The sequence below is a fragment of the Lytechinus pictus genome, chromosome 15, assembly GCF_037042905.1.
Source record: "Lytechinus pictus isolate F3 Inbred chromosome 15, Lp3.0, whole genome shotgun sequence".
NCBI lineage: Eukaryota > Metazoa > Echinodermata > Echinoidea > Temnopleuroida > Toxopneustidae > Lytechinus > Lytechinus pictus.
Window position 1 is genome coordinate 18,698,989 of NC_087259.1, and position 18,627 is coordinate 18,717,615.

General features: G+C 37.7%; 1 protein-coding gene across 1 annotated transcript in view; it reads left to right on the plus strand.

The window, feature by feature from the left end:
* The window catches only part of LOC129277849 (E3 ubiquitin-protein ligase UBR4-like), a 50,530-nt gene that overhangs the window by 8,657 nt on the left and 23,246 nt on the right, over nt 1-18,627 (plus strand). The window contains exons 13-25 of the mRNA XM_064110228.1: nt 323-454; nt 1,973-2,057; nt 2,366-2,754; nt 3,407-3,541; nt 3,923-4,202; nt 4,681-4,965; nt 5,402-5,523; nt 5,962-6,300; nt 6,919-7,228; nt 7,636-7,770; nt 8,178-8,434; nt 9,037-9,258; nt 9,845-9,964. Coding sequence (XP_063966298.1) covers nt 323-454; nt 1,973-2,057; nt 2,366-2,754; nt 3,407-3,541; nt 3,923-4,202; nt 4,681-4,965; nt 5,402-5,523; nt 5,962-6,300; nt 6,919-7,228; nt 7,636-7,770; nt 8,178-8,434; nt 9,037-9,258; nt 9,845-9,964 — 2,811 coding nt within the window. The remainder of the gene's footprint in view (nt 1-322; nt 455-1,972; nt 2,058-2,365; nt 2,755-3,406; nt 3,542-3,922; nt 4,203-4,680; nt 4,966-5,401; nt 5,524-5,961; nt 6,301-6,918; nt 7,229-7,635; nt 7,771-8,177; nt 8,435-9,036; nt 9,259-9,844; nt 9,965-18,627) is intronic.

Consider the following 18,627-nt stretch of genomic DNA (forward strand, 5'->3'; position numbering starts at 1 on the left):
GTGAGGAATGTAACTTTCATTGAATTCAAATTCAACAAATTTAGGAAACTATGTTAGAATTTGAAAGTAACAACTTACTTCATTTCATTTGTTTCAATTTTCAAATAGTACAGTACATCGCTTGTGTCGTACATCACAATATATATGTACATGTAATCCACTGTTGATAATGTGTTGTTGTAGGACAAGGTAATTATGTAACAGGTTGGCAATGGAGGGTGCTGCTAAAAAGCTGCACTTGTAGAGTGCAGACTTTATACTCAACCATGCTAAATGGTCTCAGTTTTGACATCTCTTTTTATGAAATCTTTCTTCTTCCCAGTTTGGTGGTTTCAACATTGAAGTGATGAACAATAATAATTCCATGGTGATGTTGGGCGTCAGAGTTCACGTCGGAACCCAAGCCATTGAGAAAGCGCCCTCTTACCTTGAAGTCTTTGGTAGAACCAATCAGGTGATTATGAATAGATAGTAAAGTGTAGTTGTTAACCTGGGGCCTTTTTAAAGGAGAATGAAACCCTTGAAACCAGCTGAATCCATATCAAAGAGAAAAATCATAGAAACATATTGTTGAAAGTTTGAGGAAGATTGAATGAATAATAAGAAAGTTATGAGCATTTGAATATTGAGATCACTAATGCCATGTAGATCCTCCCATTGGCAATGCGACCAAGATCTGTGATGTCACACACGTACAACTCCCTCATTACTTTAGTACTAATTTCACTTATATTCTCACTTTTATAGAGTCTATCACAAGGTGAAGTGTTCTCTTTATGAGAGGACAAGTACAGAGGTTTCACAACATTATATCATTGATGAATCGTTTGTCTTGTGATTAGAATGAGCAAAAAGAGATGTTTTGGGGTATATTTTCAGTGTCCAAAAGGGGAGAGTTGTTCATCTGTGACATCATAGATCTTGGTCGCATTGCCAATGGGAGGATCTCCATAGCATTAGTGATCTCGACATTCAAATGCTCATAACTCTTCTATTGCTAGTCCTATTTTACTCAAAGTTTTGTTGATCTTATTCTTTGATTTTTCTGCTATCACAAAAGCTAACTTGCGCCAAGAGTTTCATTCTCCTTTAATGAAGGACTTGCAATTGTTGTAACTTTCCAGTTATGGCAATTACCATGGTAACAGGGCTTGGCAGCCAATCACAGTCAAGTTTTTCATGGTAGTTGCCATAACTCTTTATGCAACGGGCCCCTGAAATGAAAGCCTCTATTCTACATTCAGAGTAGTGCTGGGCTTTTTGAGACTTGCCTTGGCTAGTCTGTGGGCTCAGACCCTAAATTCAATTCAATTCATTTATTTCCATATTCAAATTGAACAATATGAAAAAGATGATAAACAATACAAACAAGAGTTGATATAAAAATGACTAATATACAAAAAATAACAATATCAAAAGCTACAAAAATGAAATGAAATGCATTGATCGACAAGTTGTCTTCACACAAGACTAGAAACATCAAAATTAAGGGCCTTCTGTACACAAGTCATTGTAAGTTGCGCATTCAGACCCCTTATTTTGAGTGAAGGAGTTGCTCAGCAGAATAGGCCTTAGCCTCAAGGACAATTATGTGGTCTTGTCCTAGTCCTTGTCCACTGTCCTCTTGGCCTTGACCTCAAAGCTTTGAAGTCCTTCACTTTCCTTGGGAAAGGTCCTCGGACAAGGCTGGAAAGAGGCAATGAAATATTTCAATAATTAGAAAGTAACAATAAGTCCATAGATCTAACTATTTTTTTATGGACAATCATTTGTAGTGTTGTGATTGTATGTGAAATAAATTTCACAACCTTATTAAAAGCTAATACCTCATTAGGTAATTTTATAAGAGTTAGGGAAAAAGAAGGTGCCTCATGGAAATGACATCTTTCTTCAGAATTTGCAATTCAATCACCTAACTAAACTAGTGATTAAAATAATTTCTAATGATGAATATTGTCTCTTTATTGTTTAGGTGACCCTGACTAGAAACAGATGGTTTGATATGCCATTTACCAGGGATGAGTCTCTTACTGCTGATAAGAAGTTTACGCTCTTTGGTAAGATCAATGCAAAACAATTACTTCACTCTTTATTTCGTCTTAGTTTCTGCTGTGTATGCTCATTAATAATAATAATGATGATGATAATGATAATAAGAATGTCGTATGTCAACATGATTTTTATCTTGAATTCAATAAAGACATGATAACCACAAGTTCCAAATATTTTGTTTAAAATTCATAAATATACTTTGTTAAAGAGACCACTTTGCCTATTGTTTGCTCCATAAATCGATCATGATTATTATCATTGTTACAATTATATCCTTTCCCCTCTCAATCTAACTGTGCCATGTCTTTTACAGTCGGTCCGTCATCAGATCCATCGGGCGTGACAATGGTAGACTCCATCAAGGTGTATGGCAAGACCAAGGAAGCGTTTGGTTGGCCAGACGATCCTCCCGACGACTTCACCACCTCCACCTCCAACACCGCGACCTCCGGTGCCGCCAGCAGCAACAGTAGCACCAGCAGCAGTGCAGTCTCCGCAGCCGTCACCAACGGTACCGGCTCCGCTGGATCAGGGGGAGCGAGTACAACATCCGTGACAGCCTCTCAGATATCGGTCGCACATGCTGGGGAGAGTGAGGTCATTGTTCCACCTCCCATCCCACTCACTTCGTTGGATCGTCTGGTGGCATCTTCCCTGGAAGTCCTGGATGGCTTTGTCTCCCTTGTACAGATGGATGATAGGGTAGGTAATCCTTAGGAAACGACACCGCTCAAGTATATAAAAGCAATTCAGGGCTATGTCTAAAGGATAACCCCGATGGTCACTTTCTCATTATGGTAACTGCTATGATGGCAACATGACTCAACAGCCAATATCAACAAGTTTTCCACGGTAGGAAATTGGCAAAATTACCATTGTCTTTGTAAAATGGGCACCGGGGCTATGTCTCAAGAATTGTGATTAAAGTATTTCAAGTTTACTTTCTTAGCTATGATGTACTTAAGAGATTGAATTTTGAGTAAATCTTAACTTTTGCAATTGACCTGCATATATCGCAGCTTTTGACAGACGGGCTCTGAATTTCTGCAGGTACAAGTGGTGTTAGACTATGATTGATTTAAGAAAAATGTATGCTAGATCCAATTTCAGTATGTTTATCACTCAGTAGATTAGGAGTAGTGCATATTGTTAAAAAAATGGCCAATAATTTACTGGCAATCATGCTATATTTGTTGAAAATTATGTTCTGAGTTTTATAAGAGGAATAGAGTCTTGATATTTGCAAATCTCATATTAAGCAAAGAAACCAATTGAACAGTGAAGAAGTTTGAATTCAGTATTTTGTTATACATGAACTGCAACAAGATTATACACATGTACTCTTTTCACACAGGAACCTACCAAACAGACCATTCGGGATCTAGCCACTCAACTCTTAATCATGCCGACACCGACATCGGTTCAGCAGTTTACCAAGACACTACTGGCCTCTGTGCAGCCTTCAAACATTGCTTATCATAACCACAAGGTAACCATGAAGTTTTCTTCTTTATTGCATTCATTGCATAAATTGTAACAGTTCACCATTAAATTCATTTGTTAACATTATTTCTAACATAATTTTTTGCAATGACATCACTGTAACAAATTATTTTGTCTTGTCTTGTCTTTCCATTATTGCCGACAACCAAAGTGTTGAGTATAATGGCAATTGACTACTGAAAAAGACTTCTTCATGAAACTCTTTTCATGGGCCTGTTTCATAAAACTTTCATAACATTTGCAATAACTGTTAAAAACTAATGATATCCTGCAATTTGATTGGCTGAAAGCAAATGTATTATGTGAATTGTGCATTTGTCATTATAAAAAGTCTTCATGAAACGTGACCTTGATCTGTTTCCTACAGGACCAGGCCCAGTTATCCCACGTGGTGCAATGTCTCGGCTCTGCCTTCGCATCCTCTGGCACCTCTCCATCTCCTGGTATGATGGCTACCCTTGCCCCGCCCTGTTCCACTGATGCGATCTCCGACGGCAGACCCGCTGAGCTGGATCCAGAGGCATACCAGAGGTTGGTGGTGACGGCCCGCTCCGTGGCCGTCTCTCGGCCTCAGAACCTGGTCAGGTTCGCCGCTGGCTCTGGTTCAACAACAGAGGGCAGGCTTCCAACTGTGAGACATATTGGAGGTAAGAATATTTAATCTGCTATGTGTTGGGTTTATTAGAATAGTAAAGATTTTTATGAATGAGATGTGAGTTTTGTCGAGGAAGAGACCTTTTAAATCATTCAAAAGACATGACCCAACTGAAACCCAAGGCCTTTGGTGGAGATTTTTGCAAGTGCTGACAGCATCTCTGTCATGAACTCTGTTATGAAAACCTTTATTCAAGTACTGTTTCCATGTTATTAACCATTGATTGCAGAATTACTGGCTACAGTAAGATTAATACATGTAACTAAGCTACAATCTCTCTGTTGAATCTATTCGTATGGAAGAAAACAGTGCTAATCATACCATGGATATCACTGCTAGATTGAAGCAAAATGCATCAACATGGTGATTTTGATCAGCTGCAAATTAATTTCAACAATCATTCCTTGAATATTGGTTGCCTACTTCATTCAAATAATTTAATCATCTTTTGAAATTCTTCTCCAATGCAGATTTGGAAGTCACCGAAATCGAGATCGAGGACAAGCTACACCCTTCATCCTCATCGTCATCGACCTCCATCTCCTCATCATCGTCCTCTACCCCAACATCGACGACCACCACCAGCACAGCCTCGTCGGACCTGAACAACGACCAGCCATTGCCGTTTGTCTCCAAGAAGTTGGTGATGACTGATGCCGAGTCGAAGCACTTCTTGACCAAGTTGATGGATGCCTTCTGGAGACTTCATGATGGTAGACCAGCCAACCCTATGCTTGCTCCTGCGTGCCTACCAGGTAAGTTCAACAAACTTATAGGCAATCAAAAGCAACATTGAAAGTTTGAACATAATTGGACAAATAATTAGAAAGTTACAATTTTTTTCAAATGTATCATTAGACGTGTGATGTCTCCAAATGGTGATTTATGATGGGAAATCTCATCCATTTGCTTCAAAATCAAAATGACTAAAATGCCTTTTTTCTAAAAGTCATACTCAAAATGATATACTTCTTTCACAAGGACAAGTTTTGTCTGGTAGATGTAGCAAAAAATTGCCTTAAAGGCTAGCAACATGCAGGCCACAAGACAGTCACTGGTATGCATCTTTACCACCAGTTTTTCATCAGTGTTTGAAACTTTGTAAGTTCAGTGGTAAGTGAATTCCAACCTACTGTTGTCCTTGTGTCTTAGCCAACATTATATTTCTTGCCTCCATTGTTTACTCACCAGGACTGACCCATATTGAGATCACCATTGGAGCCTTGGTAGATGTCATCCATGCCTTTGCTTACAGTGACCCCACCAATGTTACCTTGGCAACCAAGCTACTGATGAAGATGCTCGTCTGTGAGGTAGGATCCTGGCATTTTTAATCTAGTCATTTTATAAGATGAGATTTCAGCCTATTTTCCCCAGTGTCTCATCCTTATGTTGTATTGACTCTTTTACATACATGTAAATGTGGTAAAATCATTCAAGTTTTAGAAAAAAATGTGTGATAGGTTTATTCAATTCCCTATTGTCCAGTGCATACATCTAGAAAAATGCATGCAAATGGGAAGATGGTATATATCTATTACGCACAAATATTTAACAAAGCTACAAGCAACTTTCCGTCGTGCATTTATTTGATTTAAAATCATTTGTAATGTTCTTGGTCTTAGAAATCGAGCTTTGTAAATGTTACTACTACATGTATATTGTGACCACAAGTCATTTTCTGTAACCCTTTACACATGTTACAGTCAAAATTCAAAACTCATCTGACCTATTGTGATTTGATTCTGTAGGATACCCAGGTGAGCTTTGCCGCCAAGCAAGCCCTGATCAGAGTGATGCGACCCCGACAGAAACGTCGCCGGGTCATCATCCCTTCCCCACCCCAATGCAGCTCGCCGCCCGTACCCGACGAAGGGGCCGAGCTGAACGTGGACGCTGAGGAGGACGAGGAGGAGGAAGAGGAGGAAGAAGACGAGGGCGACATGGAGACCGGAGTGATGCAGGGGGTCGAGGAGGAGGATGAAGAAGATGATGAGGAGGAAGATGATGAGGATGAGAGAGAGATTGCCATGCATCAGGAAGGTGACGATGGAGAAGGTATCCAGGATGAGGCTTCCTATGAAGTGGTGGTAAGATCCCTTTAATGGCCCTTCATAATTTTAAATAGTAATAATAGGCATTTATATAGCGCCATCTACCCAAGCTTTAGCTCAAGCTACCGTCCAGCGCTCAGTGCATTCTAGGGGTTAATCCTGCTGGGTTGCCCTTCACCTCACCTGAGTTCATTGCGGCACAATATGGGTAAATTTCTTGCTGAAGGAAAACATGCCATGGCTGGGATTCAAACTCATGTTCCTCTGATTGAAAGATGAGAGTCGTAACCACAAGACCACAACGCCCCCAATCTGTTTGTGTGACACAATTACATTTCTATAATAGTAATTGTATTAATAATTCATCACATTTATAATGCTTTAAATATTCTATTTCTAATTATAGCAGTACTGCAGAGTCTTCTTGCAAAGTGGTCTTGAGATTTAATCTGATTTCTTTTTTAGCTCTTACAATGCTCTTATCCGTTTCTGTAAAACAACTACGTTTGAATAATAGTAATGATATTAAATAATAGATGACCTCCATATACCATAACAGGGCTAGGCTGCCAGTCAAGATAAAGAATTCCAAGGTAGTTATTATGGCATTGACTAAAGTGTTTCTCTAATCTGCATCTCTCTTTCTTTTCCCAGGAGCACTCAGAGCCCATGGTCCTAGAACCTGGCGATGCCGCCGGTATCGGTGGCGGAGCCAACAACCAGCTCCCTCTGGAAGCCCTCCTGGGCGGGCGTGGCGGTTTCGCCCCCATGCTTGAGATACCGCCTGAAGCCGATGACGAAGCCATGATGGAGCTTGCTATTGCTCTGAGCCTCCAGGAGCAGTCTAACCAAGGTGGAGCTGGAGGGCTGAACCTCCAGGGGCTTGGGCTGGGTGTAGGACGAGGACAAGGACAGAGTTCTTTGTCGCTGGAAGAAGGACCCCTCTCTGATACCACAGCATCGGGTAACTAAGTGCTTCACAATCTATAAAAATCCAAAGTTATTTAACACTTTCTACTATTTGAATACTGTATGTTTCACAAAGTCATAATTTTTATAATATTATTATGATTGTCAGTGTTGGGGGTGTTTCAAAAAGAGGTCAGTGTGACCAGAGTCATGCTGAAATGCCTACGTGCAAATTATATGTAACATGCAATCTTATTGATTAATGCACAGTACCACGTGTCATCTTAGTATGATTTGACCAATGTGGTGATGCCTTTTACACGTTACACAACTGTAAATTTAAGTGCCTCTTTAACTCACACTTAAATCTTTGGGACCCCCCCATTGTATCCAGTCTATATATAGACTCTCTAACTGCATTCATATGATGAAACAATTTCTGCCCCTCTTTTCATGTATCAGCTGCGAGTGATGATGAAGGAAGCACCGCAGCAACGGATGGATCAACCTTGAGGACATCCCCTGCAGAGCAGGGAGGAAGTGCTGGATCTGAGAGCGGGGCGAGTGCAGTAGACTCTATCACTGGAGAACATAGTGGTAAATAATAATGTCGCCTGTCACCTTGATTTAAACACCATGGCAATCCTGCTTCCAGCCAGTCGGATTGGGTTTTGATGCTACTAAGCAGTAAAGGCAAAGTTACCATAATGGTGAATTTCATGCATTGGACATCTTAATGAGGATGTGTAGGATAATAATTAATGTGGAAACGGGCTATAGCAGATGATGATGATGATGATGAGGATGATGATGATGATGTTGGTGATGGTGTTGATGATGATGGTGATGATGATGATGATGATGATGATGATGATGATGATAATGAGGATGATGATGATGATGTTGGTGATGGTGTTGATGATGATGGTGTTGATGATGATGATGACGATAATGATGGTGATGACGGCGATGATGATGATGATATCTTTTCTGCTTGATCACAGTGAGCGGACGAAGCAGTGCCTATGGTGACATGACCCAGGAACATGCCTCCACCCAGGGCGAGAGCGTATCCAGCGGTAGCGGGATGGTTGGTCAGTCCACTGGCCGGGAGGAGAGCAATGATATGACCGAGAACCTGACAGACATTGATGGAGGTCACAGGATGCATACCCTGAGGCTCCTACTCCTAGAGAGGCTCCTGGAGTATCTACCAGATCTCAGGATCGTTGGTGGTGTCAGGGCAATACCATTCATGCAGGTATACAATTTATCTTTCTTAAAACTCTGACTATTCAGTCATCAGACTAGGTATTCTCCTTTATAGATTCAAATATAGAGTATTATGATTGAAGTGATGAGGTGTATGGCTTTGAGGCATGATACAAAATAGTGACTTAGCAAATTAGATAGAGGATTTAGCGGCTACAAAAATGCATACTATTGCATTTCCTGAAATTCCTGCTCCTTGACCTACAGCAGTTCTGCATCATAGGCTGCACATTTTCTTAACTTTCTTTAGCACATGTGTAGGTGTTACATATACTATTAATATCTCCATTGAATTATAATAATATGCATCATTGATATTAATGACAGGTTTTCCTAAGGGCTGCATGCTATTGCTCTGACTTTAACGAGGATTCCCTTATGAGAATGCCGAGCATTCACAGAATTCCTTCCTACCTGGTACCCATTTACTACACCTGGGTGGAGAGTGGCAATTGTAGATAAACGCAAGTGCCGAGGTGGGATTGAACCCAGGACCTTGGGGTTCCAAGTCTAGAGGCTTACCCACTGAACCACAACACTTTTATGAATGGTCTTTTTTGCACTGTTTTTCCTGTGATCTTCATCTCCTAGGTGATTCTTATGTTGAGCTCAGACCTTGACCCGGAGGACGACAAGGACAAGGCGGCCCTCGATCGTCTCCTCACCATTGTCCTCTTCGAGCTCCAGCTTGACCGGAAGACCTTTGGCGATGTCTCCGCCCGTACCCCTCACCACGAGGTGCAGTTGATCGTCATGAGACTACTGAGTGTCTTCATGTCACGCACAAAGTCTGGTACCAAGCAAGCCAGCGAGGTAATCATATGTACCAGTAAACTTTACTTGATAACATGTATCTTCCTGTTATGCTAGTTTGTTCTAAGTTGAGACCTCTTAGAATCTGAAAGATACCTTGCGATGTCCTTCTGACTCTTAGTATAATATGCATTAAAATGCATTATTAATTAAATGCAATACACGGAATAATTTCTAATTTTGAAAATCAAAACGAAAAAAAGTGCTTTGATGATTTCTTTGTCCAAGTAACTCGGTCATTAAAGTCAGACCTGCAAGATCTTAGTGCAAGTAATGTTAAAATAATGCTTGCAAAGGTTAACACACAGGTCTGACACAATTCAGGGAAAATAACAATTTCAAGAAAATTAATGACATGCAAAATTTAATATTTGTCTTATCTGGATTATGCGGATGTGATGTTATTTATGTCAAACTTTAGTGATTTGGATGAAGAAGATGATGTTATAATAATTTGTGTGAGGATGTCTCTTTCAACTCGAAAAGCTTCAAGAGTTTTCTCCCTCTCAGTGTATCCATTTGTTCTGCTGCCCTAAACAGCACATTGCCACTTGTCATATTTTTTCGATTTCTCTGTTCTGTGCAGTCATCCACTCAGATCTCTCATGCTACGGCAGCTGCCTTACTGAGTTGTGGAGCGGTGGATCATTGTCTACTGATCCTCAAAGCATTACTGGACCACTGGAAGGAAACAGGCATTGATGATGTAAGTTCAATATCTGATTTGATTTGATTTGATTTATTGTTTTCTTCTGCATCCATAACATTCGTATAATACATTTTTCATAACATAATAAACATAATATGCTAGCATTTTTGGCATGAATCATAAATAAAGAGTATTAAAAAGATAATTTCAGACAAAAATGATTAACTATATGATATTCACAATTTGCAGGAGAAGGATTGTCATCATAAGCAGATTGCTTGAAAAAAATGACAATCCCAATTTTATACTAATTGAATTAATTAATACATTTATAAAACAGAATGGGCATACATTTTCAAATACAAAACATGAATTCATGCAATATTATAGTATGAAGATGAAGATGAAGATGATAAAGCTGAGGGTGACGGTGATATGATGATGTTGATGATGATGATGATGATGATGATGAAGGCCATGGAGATGATGGTGGTCATGATGAAGATATTGGTAATGACTAAATCGAAGGAGGAATAAATTCACGATAAAAAGGATATGACACAGAAATTTTACTTCAAATATTCTGATAATAACATAGATTTAACGTTTGCCTTAAATGAGTGAAGAGACAAAGATTGTTTTTCAGGCTCTGGTAGAGAGTTCCACAAATCTGGACCATGGTGTCTTATGGATCTCTGCGCAATAAGCAATTTAGGGTTGATTTAATGGAAATTTGAAGAGTTACGGGTAGGGTAAGAATGAATAGATGTATTCAGAGTATAAAAATTGTGGAATGAAGGTGGGAGCATGTTATTTACGTACTTAAACATAAGTAGTAAACTTTGAAGAGTATTTATGTCAAATACTGTTAGAGTCTTTAGTTTATGGAATAATGGATTTGTGTGTGATAAATATTGGGAATCAGTACAGATTCGAATTGCTTTTTTCTGTAATAAGTATATTGTATTAATTTTAGTTTTTGCACATGTTGCCCAAACTATGTTGCAATATGATATATAAGGCTATATTAATGAATTGTAGAGTATGACACAGGGACTTGGGAACGATTTTTTTCAGTGGGGGTGCTGAAATCTCTCCTCAGAGGTGGGGGGGGGGGGACAGACACAATTGAGTTTAACATAATTGCACACACACACATACCACACACACACACACATATATATATATTATACAAATATATCAGGCTTTGAGAAAGTATAGTGGGAATTATTTATCCGAGGTTGGACTGGCAATTACTATTTTTCCCGAATAGTTACATTGCCAGTCCAACCGAGGATTAATAATTCCCACTATGCTTTCGAAAGAAACGCCTGATATATTTGTTTTATATCCCTCCAGTCCTTGCTGATTTTTAACCAATCTCGAACAAATCTAACGTTGCCGGACCTAGTCCTGACTCCTACTCTAGCTGTCGAGCTATAAAAATTGCTAGACCGTTCATGGGTAGGCTGCGCGCGGCTTCTACCCGACTGCACTTAATGAGAGGTCCGCTGCGCTGCGTTGCCGTTGCTGCAGTGGCACCATAGAGTGGCACTCAAAATAAATACCGGTACGCGCAGTTAAAATGTATGCTCTAACGTTAAAAATTAATATCGGATCTTGACTCACCTTGTTAGGTATGTTTATTCCATATTTAAGGATCCTGTATGAATGGCCATCGGAATTATATTTTCTGCATTGTAATCTAGACCCAATTCCACACTGTTTTTCAGATTGAACAGATAAAGAAAACTCAGACGAACATAAGAATAAAGATTTGATCAAAATCAGACAAGAATCACAGTTATTGCATTTTAAAGATTAGCATTATTCCCCACTTGTTCTTTTGTATTTTATTATATAAAATTAGGTTTATTCAATATTTTCCTTTCAAGAACCAAAACAGTTGAATTGACAACTGATTTAGTCCATTAGATATTCTTTGCTGCAACTTATTTCATTATAAGGGAGACATACATGTATCATTCATTCTGGTATGAAAAAATGAAACAATTTTGATTCCACAAGGAACAGCTAGGATAGTGGGGATGTGACAGCATCAGCCCACCTATTAAATATTCATGACGACATGCATATCACCATTTTCATAAAATATTGCTAAACTTTAGAATTAAATAACTTAACTAATCGTTATCAGATTTTGATAAAATTTATTTATTATGATAAAATGTATTTGATATAAATATTTTCAGCCCAGAGTACCCCCCCCCCCAAATCAAGCTGCGTATCTGAAAAAACATGCGTGCGCGTGTTTAGAGTTAGACTTAGTATCTGGGCATTCTAAATACATTTTTTATGATAAAAATCAATAATGCGAGCGCGAAGCGCGAGCAGAAAACATTTGATATTCCGATCTGAAAGAGGGTGAATTTAAACACTATTTCAAGTAATGTGTCGGAAAATTATGAAGTGGGGGGGGGGTCTACAAAACGTCGTTCATTTTCATTACATTTCTGTCATTTATCATACCTACATGTACCACTAGATTTCCAGGAGGTGCGCTGCCTATATACAGTGCGTCCCACAAAAAAGGAAACCGAGATTTATCGATGATTAATCATAACTTAATCACAAATACAATAGACAAATGACCTACCATTTTAAAGCTTAGAATCTCCTCTTTCATCTGAAATTACTTAGATTATATCTCATTCACGCATGAGTGAGCAAAAACAATTTGAAGAGGGGATACCAAAAAGTCATTTGGCGGGCTGTATCTGGGTTTCAAAAAGAAAACCACATTTTTAAAAGGATCAATACTTGCTCTTTAATTTGATACCTCAATTACAGAAAATGGTCAAGAAATAAAAAAGTTCTAGTTATTTGAAATAAGGCTTGAATTTCAATAATTTCATAAAATGAAGAGGTTTTACAGGCTTTCATTCAAACACACTCGACACTCCGTTTTGTTGACGATCAGCCATGCATTAAGTCTTTTGTTAACCATACGATAGCTTCTGTGGGAAACCGGTGAAAACACGTTTATTTAATGAAATTATGGAAATACAAGCATTATTTCGAGGGAACATAACTTTTTTACTTCTTGACCATATTTTGTGATTAAGGTATCAAATAAAAGAGCAGATATTTAACTTTTTAGGCATGTGATTTTCTTTTTGAAATTCAGATACCCCTTGCCAAATGAGTTTTTGGTATCCTTTCTTCAAATTGTTTTTGCTCACTCATGCGTGAATGAGGAATAATCTAATTAATATCAGATGAAAGAGGAGATTCTAAGCTTTACATTGGTAGGTCATTTGTCTATTGTATTTGTGATTAAGTTATGATAAATCATCGCTTAATCTCGGTTTCGTTTTTTCTGGGACGCACTGTATATGGAAAATAACACACGCAGCACCCCCAAATTTTGGGGGTGCTTCACCCCAGCACCCCCGCTTCCCAGCCCGTAGGGCCATGGGGCAGGGCGAAAAAGACTGTGAAATTTGATTTCTATTACTTGTAATTTTTGTATACAATACACGGGCGGTCGGGCGCGCGCTCACTTGATTCGACATAAAACCTGGAAGTTTAAAGTCCAACCACCCCAGTGTGTATCACGTATTGCGCGCGACTATACGTCTGTATCGGAGTGCTGCCCCGCTGGAGCTTGATTGAGTCGCGTTATATAGGAGGGATGTTATTGGAATATGTGAAAGACTATGTAAATGATTTGCGATTGTCTGATGTGATAATTATGTACATTATAACATATCAAAAAAATACAGGGGGAACCTGATTTCGTGGGGGTGCTGCCTATGGAAAATAATACATGCAGCACCCCCAGCACCCCCGCTTCTCAGGTCCCTGGTATGACAAGAGTTGTATGTGGAATTATGTTTTTCATTTTGTAAGGTAACGTTTCTAGAAATACTAGTAGTTATACAACGTACATGTTCATTCCAATTTAAATTTTCATCTATTGTGACACCTAAAAACTTTGTTTCTCTTTTCCTTTTGAGAGGAGTATTGTCTATGTTTATATTGTAAGGAAATTTGTTATCATGTGAGTGTGTATGCTTGAAATATATAAAGTTTGTTTTATCTATATTGAGTGAAAGCTTATTACACTTAAACCACAAAGATAGTTTTGGTAATTCACGGTTAATTATATCTACTAAAGTTTCTAAGCTATTATGTGAACAAAAAATGTTGTTGTCATCTGCAAATAATACATATGATAATAAAGGTGTTACAGAAGTCAAATCATTGATATATATTAAAAAAAGCAAGGGGCCTAGGATTGATCCTTGTGGAACTCCGCATTGTATTAACTGAAAATCAGAAGGAATATTATTGTGAATTACATATTGTTTTCTATTGGACAAATAACTCTTAAACCAAGATAGTGTAATTCCGCGAATTCCAAAATTTTCAAGTTTTTAAAGTAATATCTGGTGGTCAAGAGTGTCAAAGGCTTTGCTTAAGTCCATGAATACACCTGTTATATGTTCTTTTTTTGCCATTGCATTTGTAATTTTATTGTATATTTGTATTAACGCCTGATCAGTCGAATGTCCTTTCCTGAATCCATATTGGTTAGAATTTAGAAAATGAAAAGTATCTAGAAACTTATAAAGTTTATTGCAAATAATCTTCTCTAATATTTTGGAAATGCTGGGAAGAATAGAAATAGGCCTGTAATTTGTTATTTCATGCAGATTGTCTTTTTTTAAAACAGGATTTACCTTTGCAATTTTTAGGGAATCAGGACATATTCCGGTGCTAATCGACAGATTAAAAATATGACACAAAGGAGAGGCAATATAGTGTATGATCTGCTTAAGAAGGAAAGTACTAATTCTATCAATTCCCTGTGATTTGCTTGATTTGAGATTTTTTGTTATTTCAATTAATTCCTGAACATTTGTTGGGTTAAAGAATAAAGAAGAGTTAATGGGTGTGGGAAGAAATTTTCCAAAATTTTCATCAGTTCTGTCAAGTTTGTTTGCCAATGAGGGTCCTAAGTTAACAAAAAAGGAATTAAAGGTACATGTATCAGCTACATCTTCTGAATTTATCGCAACATCATGAGCTGTGAAATTATCTTTGGGTAATATTTTGGGTTTCTTGCCAATCAAATCATTTATAATCTCCCATGTTGCTTTCATGTTTGATTTGACTTTGTAAAGCTTCTCGGAATAAAATAATTTGCGAGAAGCTCGAATTGTATTGGTTAGTCTATTTCTATAAGTTTTGTATTTATTTTTGTTTTGAATAGAAGGGTTCTTTAAAAATGCCTTGTAAAGTTTATTTCGGGTACGTATGGATCTTAAAATTGCTTTAGAAATCCATGGCATTTTTGCCTTCTTTCTTTTGACCAGTGGTATCACATACCTGCCAACCATTCCGATTTTGGCGGAATTATACCAATTTTTCTACCTCCATTCCGAATTCCGAATTTTAAAACCAAAATTCTGATTTTTGGGTTAATCAATTTAGTGTTAAAATTATCGAAACGGCTGTATGATGCGACTAACGCATGCACGGCTGTAAGATGCGACTAACGCATAAACGACTGGAGCGCACGGCTACGCAAATACACAGTAAACGGCGCGCAAACACTGCTATGTGCGCAGTTCCATTGCAAATGCATGTGAAAATAACGAGCGTACATGCAACCGCCGCACTTAGAGCCCTACATTTTGAGGTGTTGTTGTCGTATTCATGTCTTTTTTTTTTTTTTTTCGATGTTAGCGTTGACTTCTGGAAAAAAAATGGCGGCTGACATCAGCTCGCGAAAGTGCCAGTTTTTAGTGAGGACATGTTTTCACAATCCACGAACATCGGAAAAACCGTGAAAATTTCACTACAATGTTAAGAATCACTGATGGTGATATTTTTGATGCGAAATATGGTGATTTAGGTAAGAAAAAAATCACTTTTTATTTGAGGTATTGCCCATGTCGCCAGATGATTTTGAAGTGTGGGAGTGATTTAGAGAATGTGTAGTGTACAAGTCTAGAGTGTGTTGGTGATTTCAGTGGTATTGCAGAGTCTGCTGGGCTGCGCTGATTTAACAGCTGCACACCGACGCAGTTACTCTAACTTTAAGATCTATCCCTATGCAATTTTAACATTGATTTGTACTTTATTTTTTCAAATTGTCAAATTTTTGAGGAAGAAAGGAGATTTTCAACTTTTGATCTCAATTGAGCCTTCGGAGTCGAACACCAAATCTACTTGCTTCGCTTGCCTAACTCCCGGCGCTCGCCGGGTTGCTGCGCCTCAGCCTCCCCGTCTCGCCGGCGCACCGCAAGTGCTGTGGTGGGTGCGGGTCGGGCGCATGCAGCCGTTAGTTTCGGCTCCGTTTTTGTCATGGTTGAAAAATCTGCTTTCTTATACCAACAAACACTTATCCATTGTAGGTTATGATATAACCTTGTCCTCAGTCAGTAACCCCTGTGTGGTGAAATAACATAAATAAGATTGTCAATGTTTGGCTTATTTCCCCTTGATGCATGATTGCATTGATGATGTAGGCTGGATAAAAAGATGTTTGATTTTTTGGCACGTCAGTTTTTAATAAAGTAGGGCTAACTTAAATCTAAATTCATCATAAAAAATATGCCCTTGCCCAAAAGTCAATTGAATTCTTGAAATTATTTTTTAATTAAAAAGAGAATCTGTATCTGCATCAATCTCACTTTCCACCAATAGAGGGCCTCACAAAAATATGCTCAAAATTAAAGTTTTTGAGAGCTCTGGTGAACAAGAAAAGTGATTCCTTACATTTAAATGAAAACAAATCACACCTAAATGAAACTGGGTGGGTTTTTGTCTCAAAGTGATATTTTAAAGACCTTTTTTAATTGATAAATTAAGGTCGACTCTACATGTAGGTCATCCTCTGGTGTGGTAATGAGGGTAAATTTGCTTTAAAAAGTGTAGGAAAATGCTACTTTTACATGCTGAAAATGCAGAGTCCCTACCGTTGGAGCGGGCCGCACACCCGCTCGGCGCCCTCGTAGCTTTGATACTGATTTTTTGGCAGGTATGGTATCGAGAGGAAAATTTTTCTCGTAAAATGTCTGCAATTTATTGTTAAAATTTGTGTATGCAATGTTTGAATTAGACTCATGAAATACATCCAACCATTCTTCAATAGCAAGATCCCTTTTAAACGATTCAATGTTATTTTGAGATTCTTTTCTATACATTGTCGGTTTGAGTATATTTTCTTTTGGAATATCATTATCGCAAACTGAAAAAACCGGCAAATGATCCGATATATCAGATATTAACAATCCGCTGGTAATATCTCTGTTTAATATATTTGAAAAAATGTTGTCGATAAGTGTTGATGAATGGCTATCAATTCTGGTCGGTTTAGCTATATGGGGATAATAACCAAATGAATGCATTGTGTGTAGGAATAAATCATGTTCATTATTTTGGGATAACAGGTTGATGTTAAAATCACCCATTAAATATATTTGTTTCTCTTCTTTTCTAATAGTATGAAGGCACGTTTCAAGGTCTTCACAAAATAAATTTACTTTATCATGAGGGGGTCTATAAATCAATCCAATAATTATATTTTTGCTTTTTGGCTTCGTGATTTCTATGAATAAAGTTTCACTCTGTTTTAATGATATTTCTTTCCTTACTTTGAATTGTAAATGTTCACTGATGTAAAATGCTACACCTCCTCCTCTTTGATCTTCCCGGTCACGCCTAATGAGATTATAGTTTTCCAAACTGAATATGTTAGGTGAAGTATTGTGAAGCCATGTTTCTGTGACACCAATAATGGAAAATTTGAAATTGTTTAAAGTGAAAAGTAATGATTCCAATGACTCAAAATTTTTGTTCAAACTACGAGCATTAATATGAAGCAAACTGAATTTATGTTCCATGTCTCTAAATCTAGAAGTAAAATCTTCAGTTGAGTAATAGTTATTATCAGATGATATACATGTATTGTTTGTATTGAAAATAGAAAAAATGTCCATGTCATTACTCAGGAGGATAATTTGATATTACCAAAAACTTATGATTATTGGTATGATATGTGATTTGTGTGTAAATTTTCTGTGTCATAACAGCAAGATGGTGGTAGTAATGGTGATGAGATGAAGAGAGGATGAAGTTTAAAAAAACTAATAAAGGATGAATGTGAAATCGAATTTGCTGTTGGTGATTATGATGATGATGATGATGATGACAATGATGACAATGATGATGGAGGTGATGATTGGAGAATTGAAATCCTACAACCGGAACCTGATAATGAATATTCATAATCGAAATGTAATGAACACTCTTATTTCTGAGTGTCTCAGCCATGATTTGTATGCGAAGGAACCTTTTAAACACGAAGTATCAGTGGCACTGTAATAATAAAGATACAAAATAAAGGTTTCGATCCTATCGAATAAAAATGTACATTATATATATATTGATATAATTGGTCATCGACATCACGAAGTGTCTCAGAGGTCAGAGTCAATACAGAATCAAAGAATAATTTTAATTTGTTAATTTCTAATGAGATTTCTAATGAGATGTCTAATGAGATATCAAATGGCAATATTGGGTATAAAATGAAGTTTTTTCCTTCTTTACAACAATATAGCTTACAATAATTTCACTTATAGTGTGAAATTGTTTTGCATCAGACTTGATTCATCAATTTCTTTTAATATCATATGATATCTCAAATAAAATGTCGGATTAGCGCATAATGATTCCATGATATA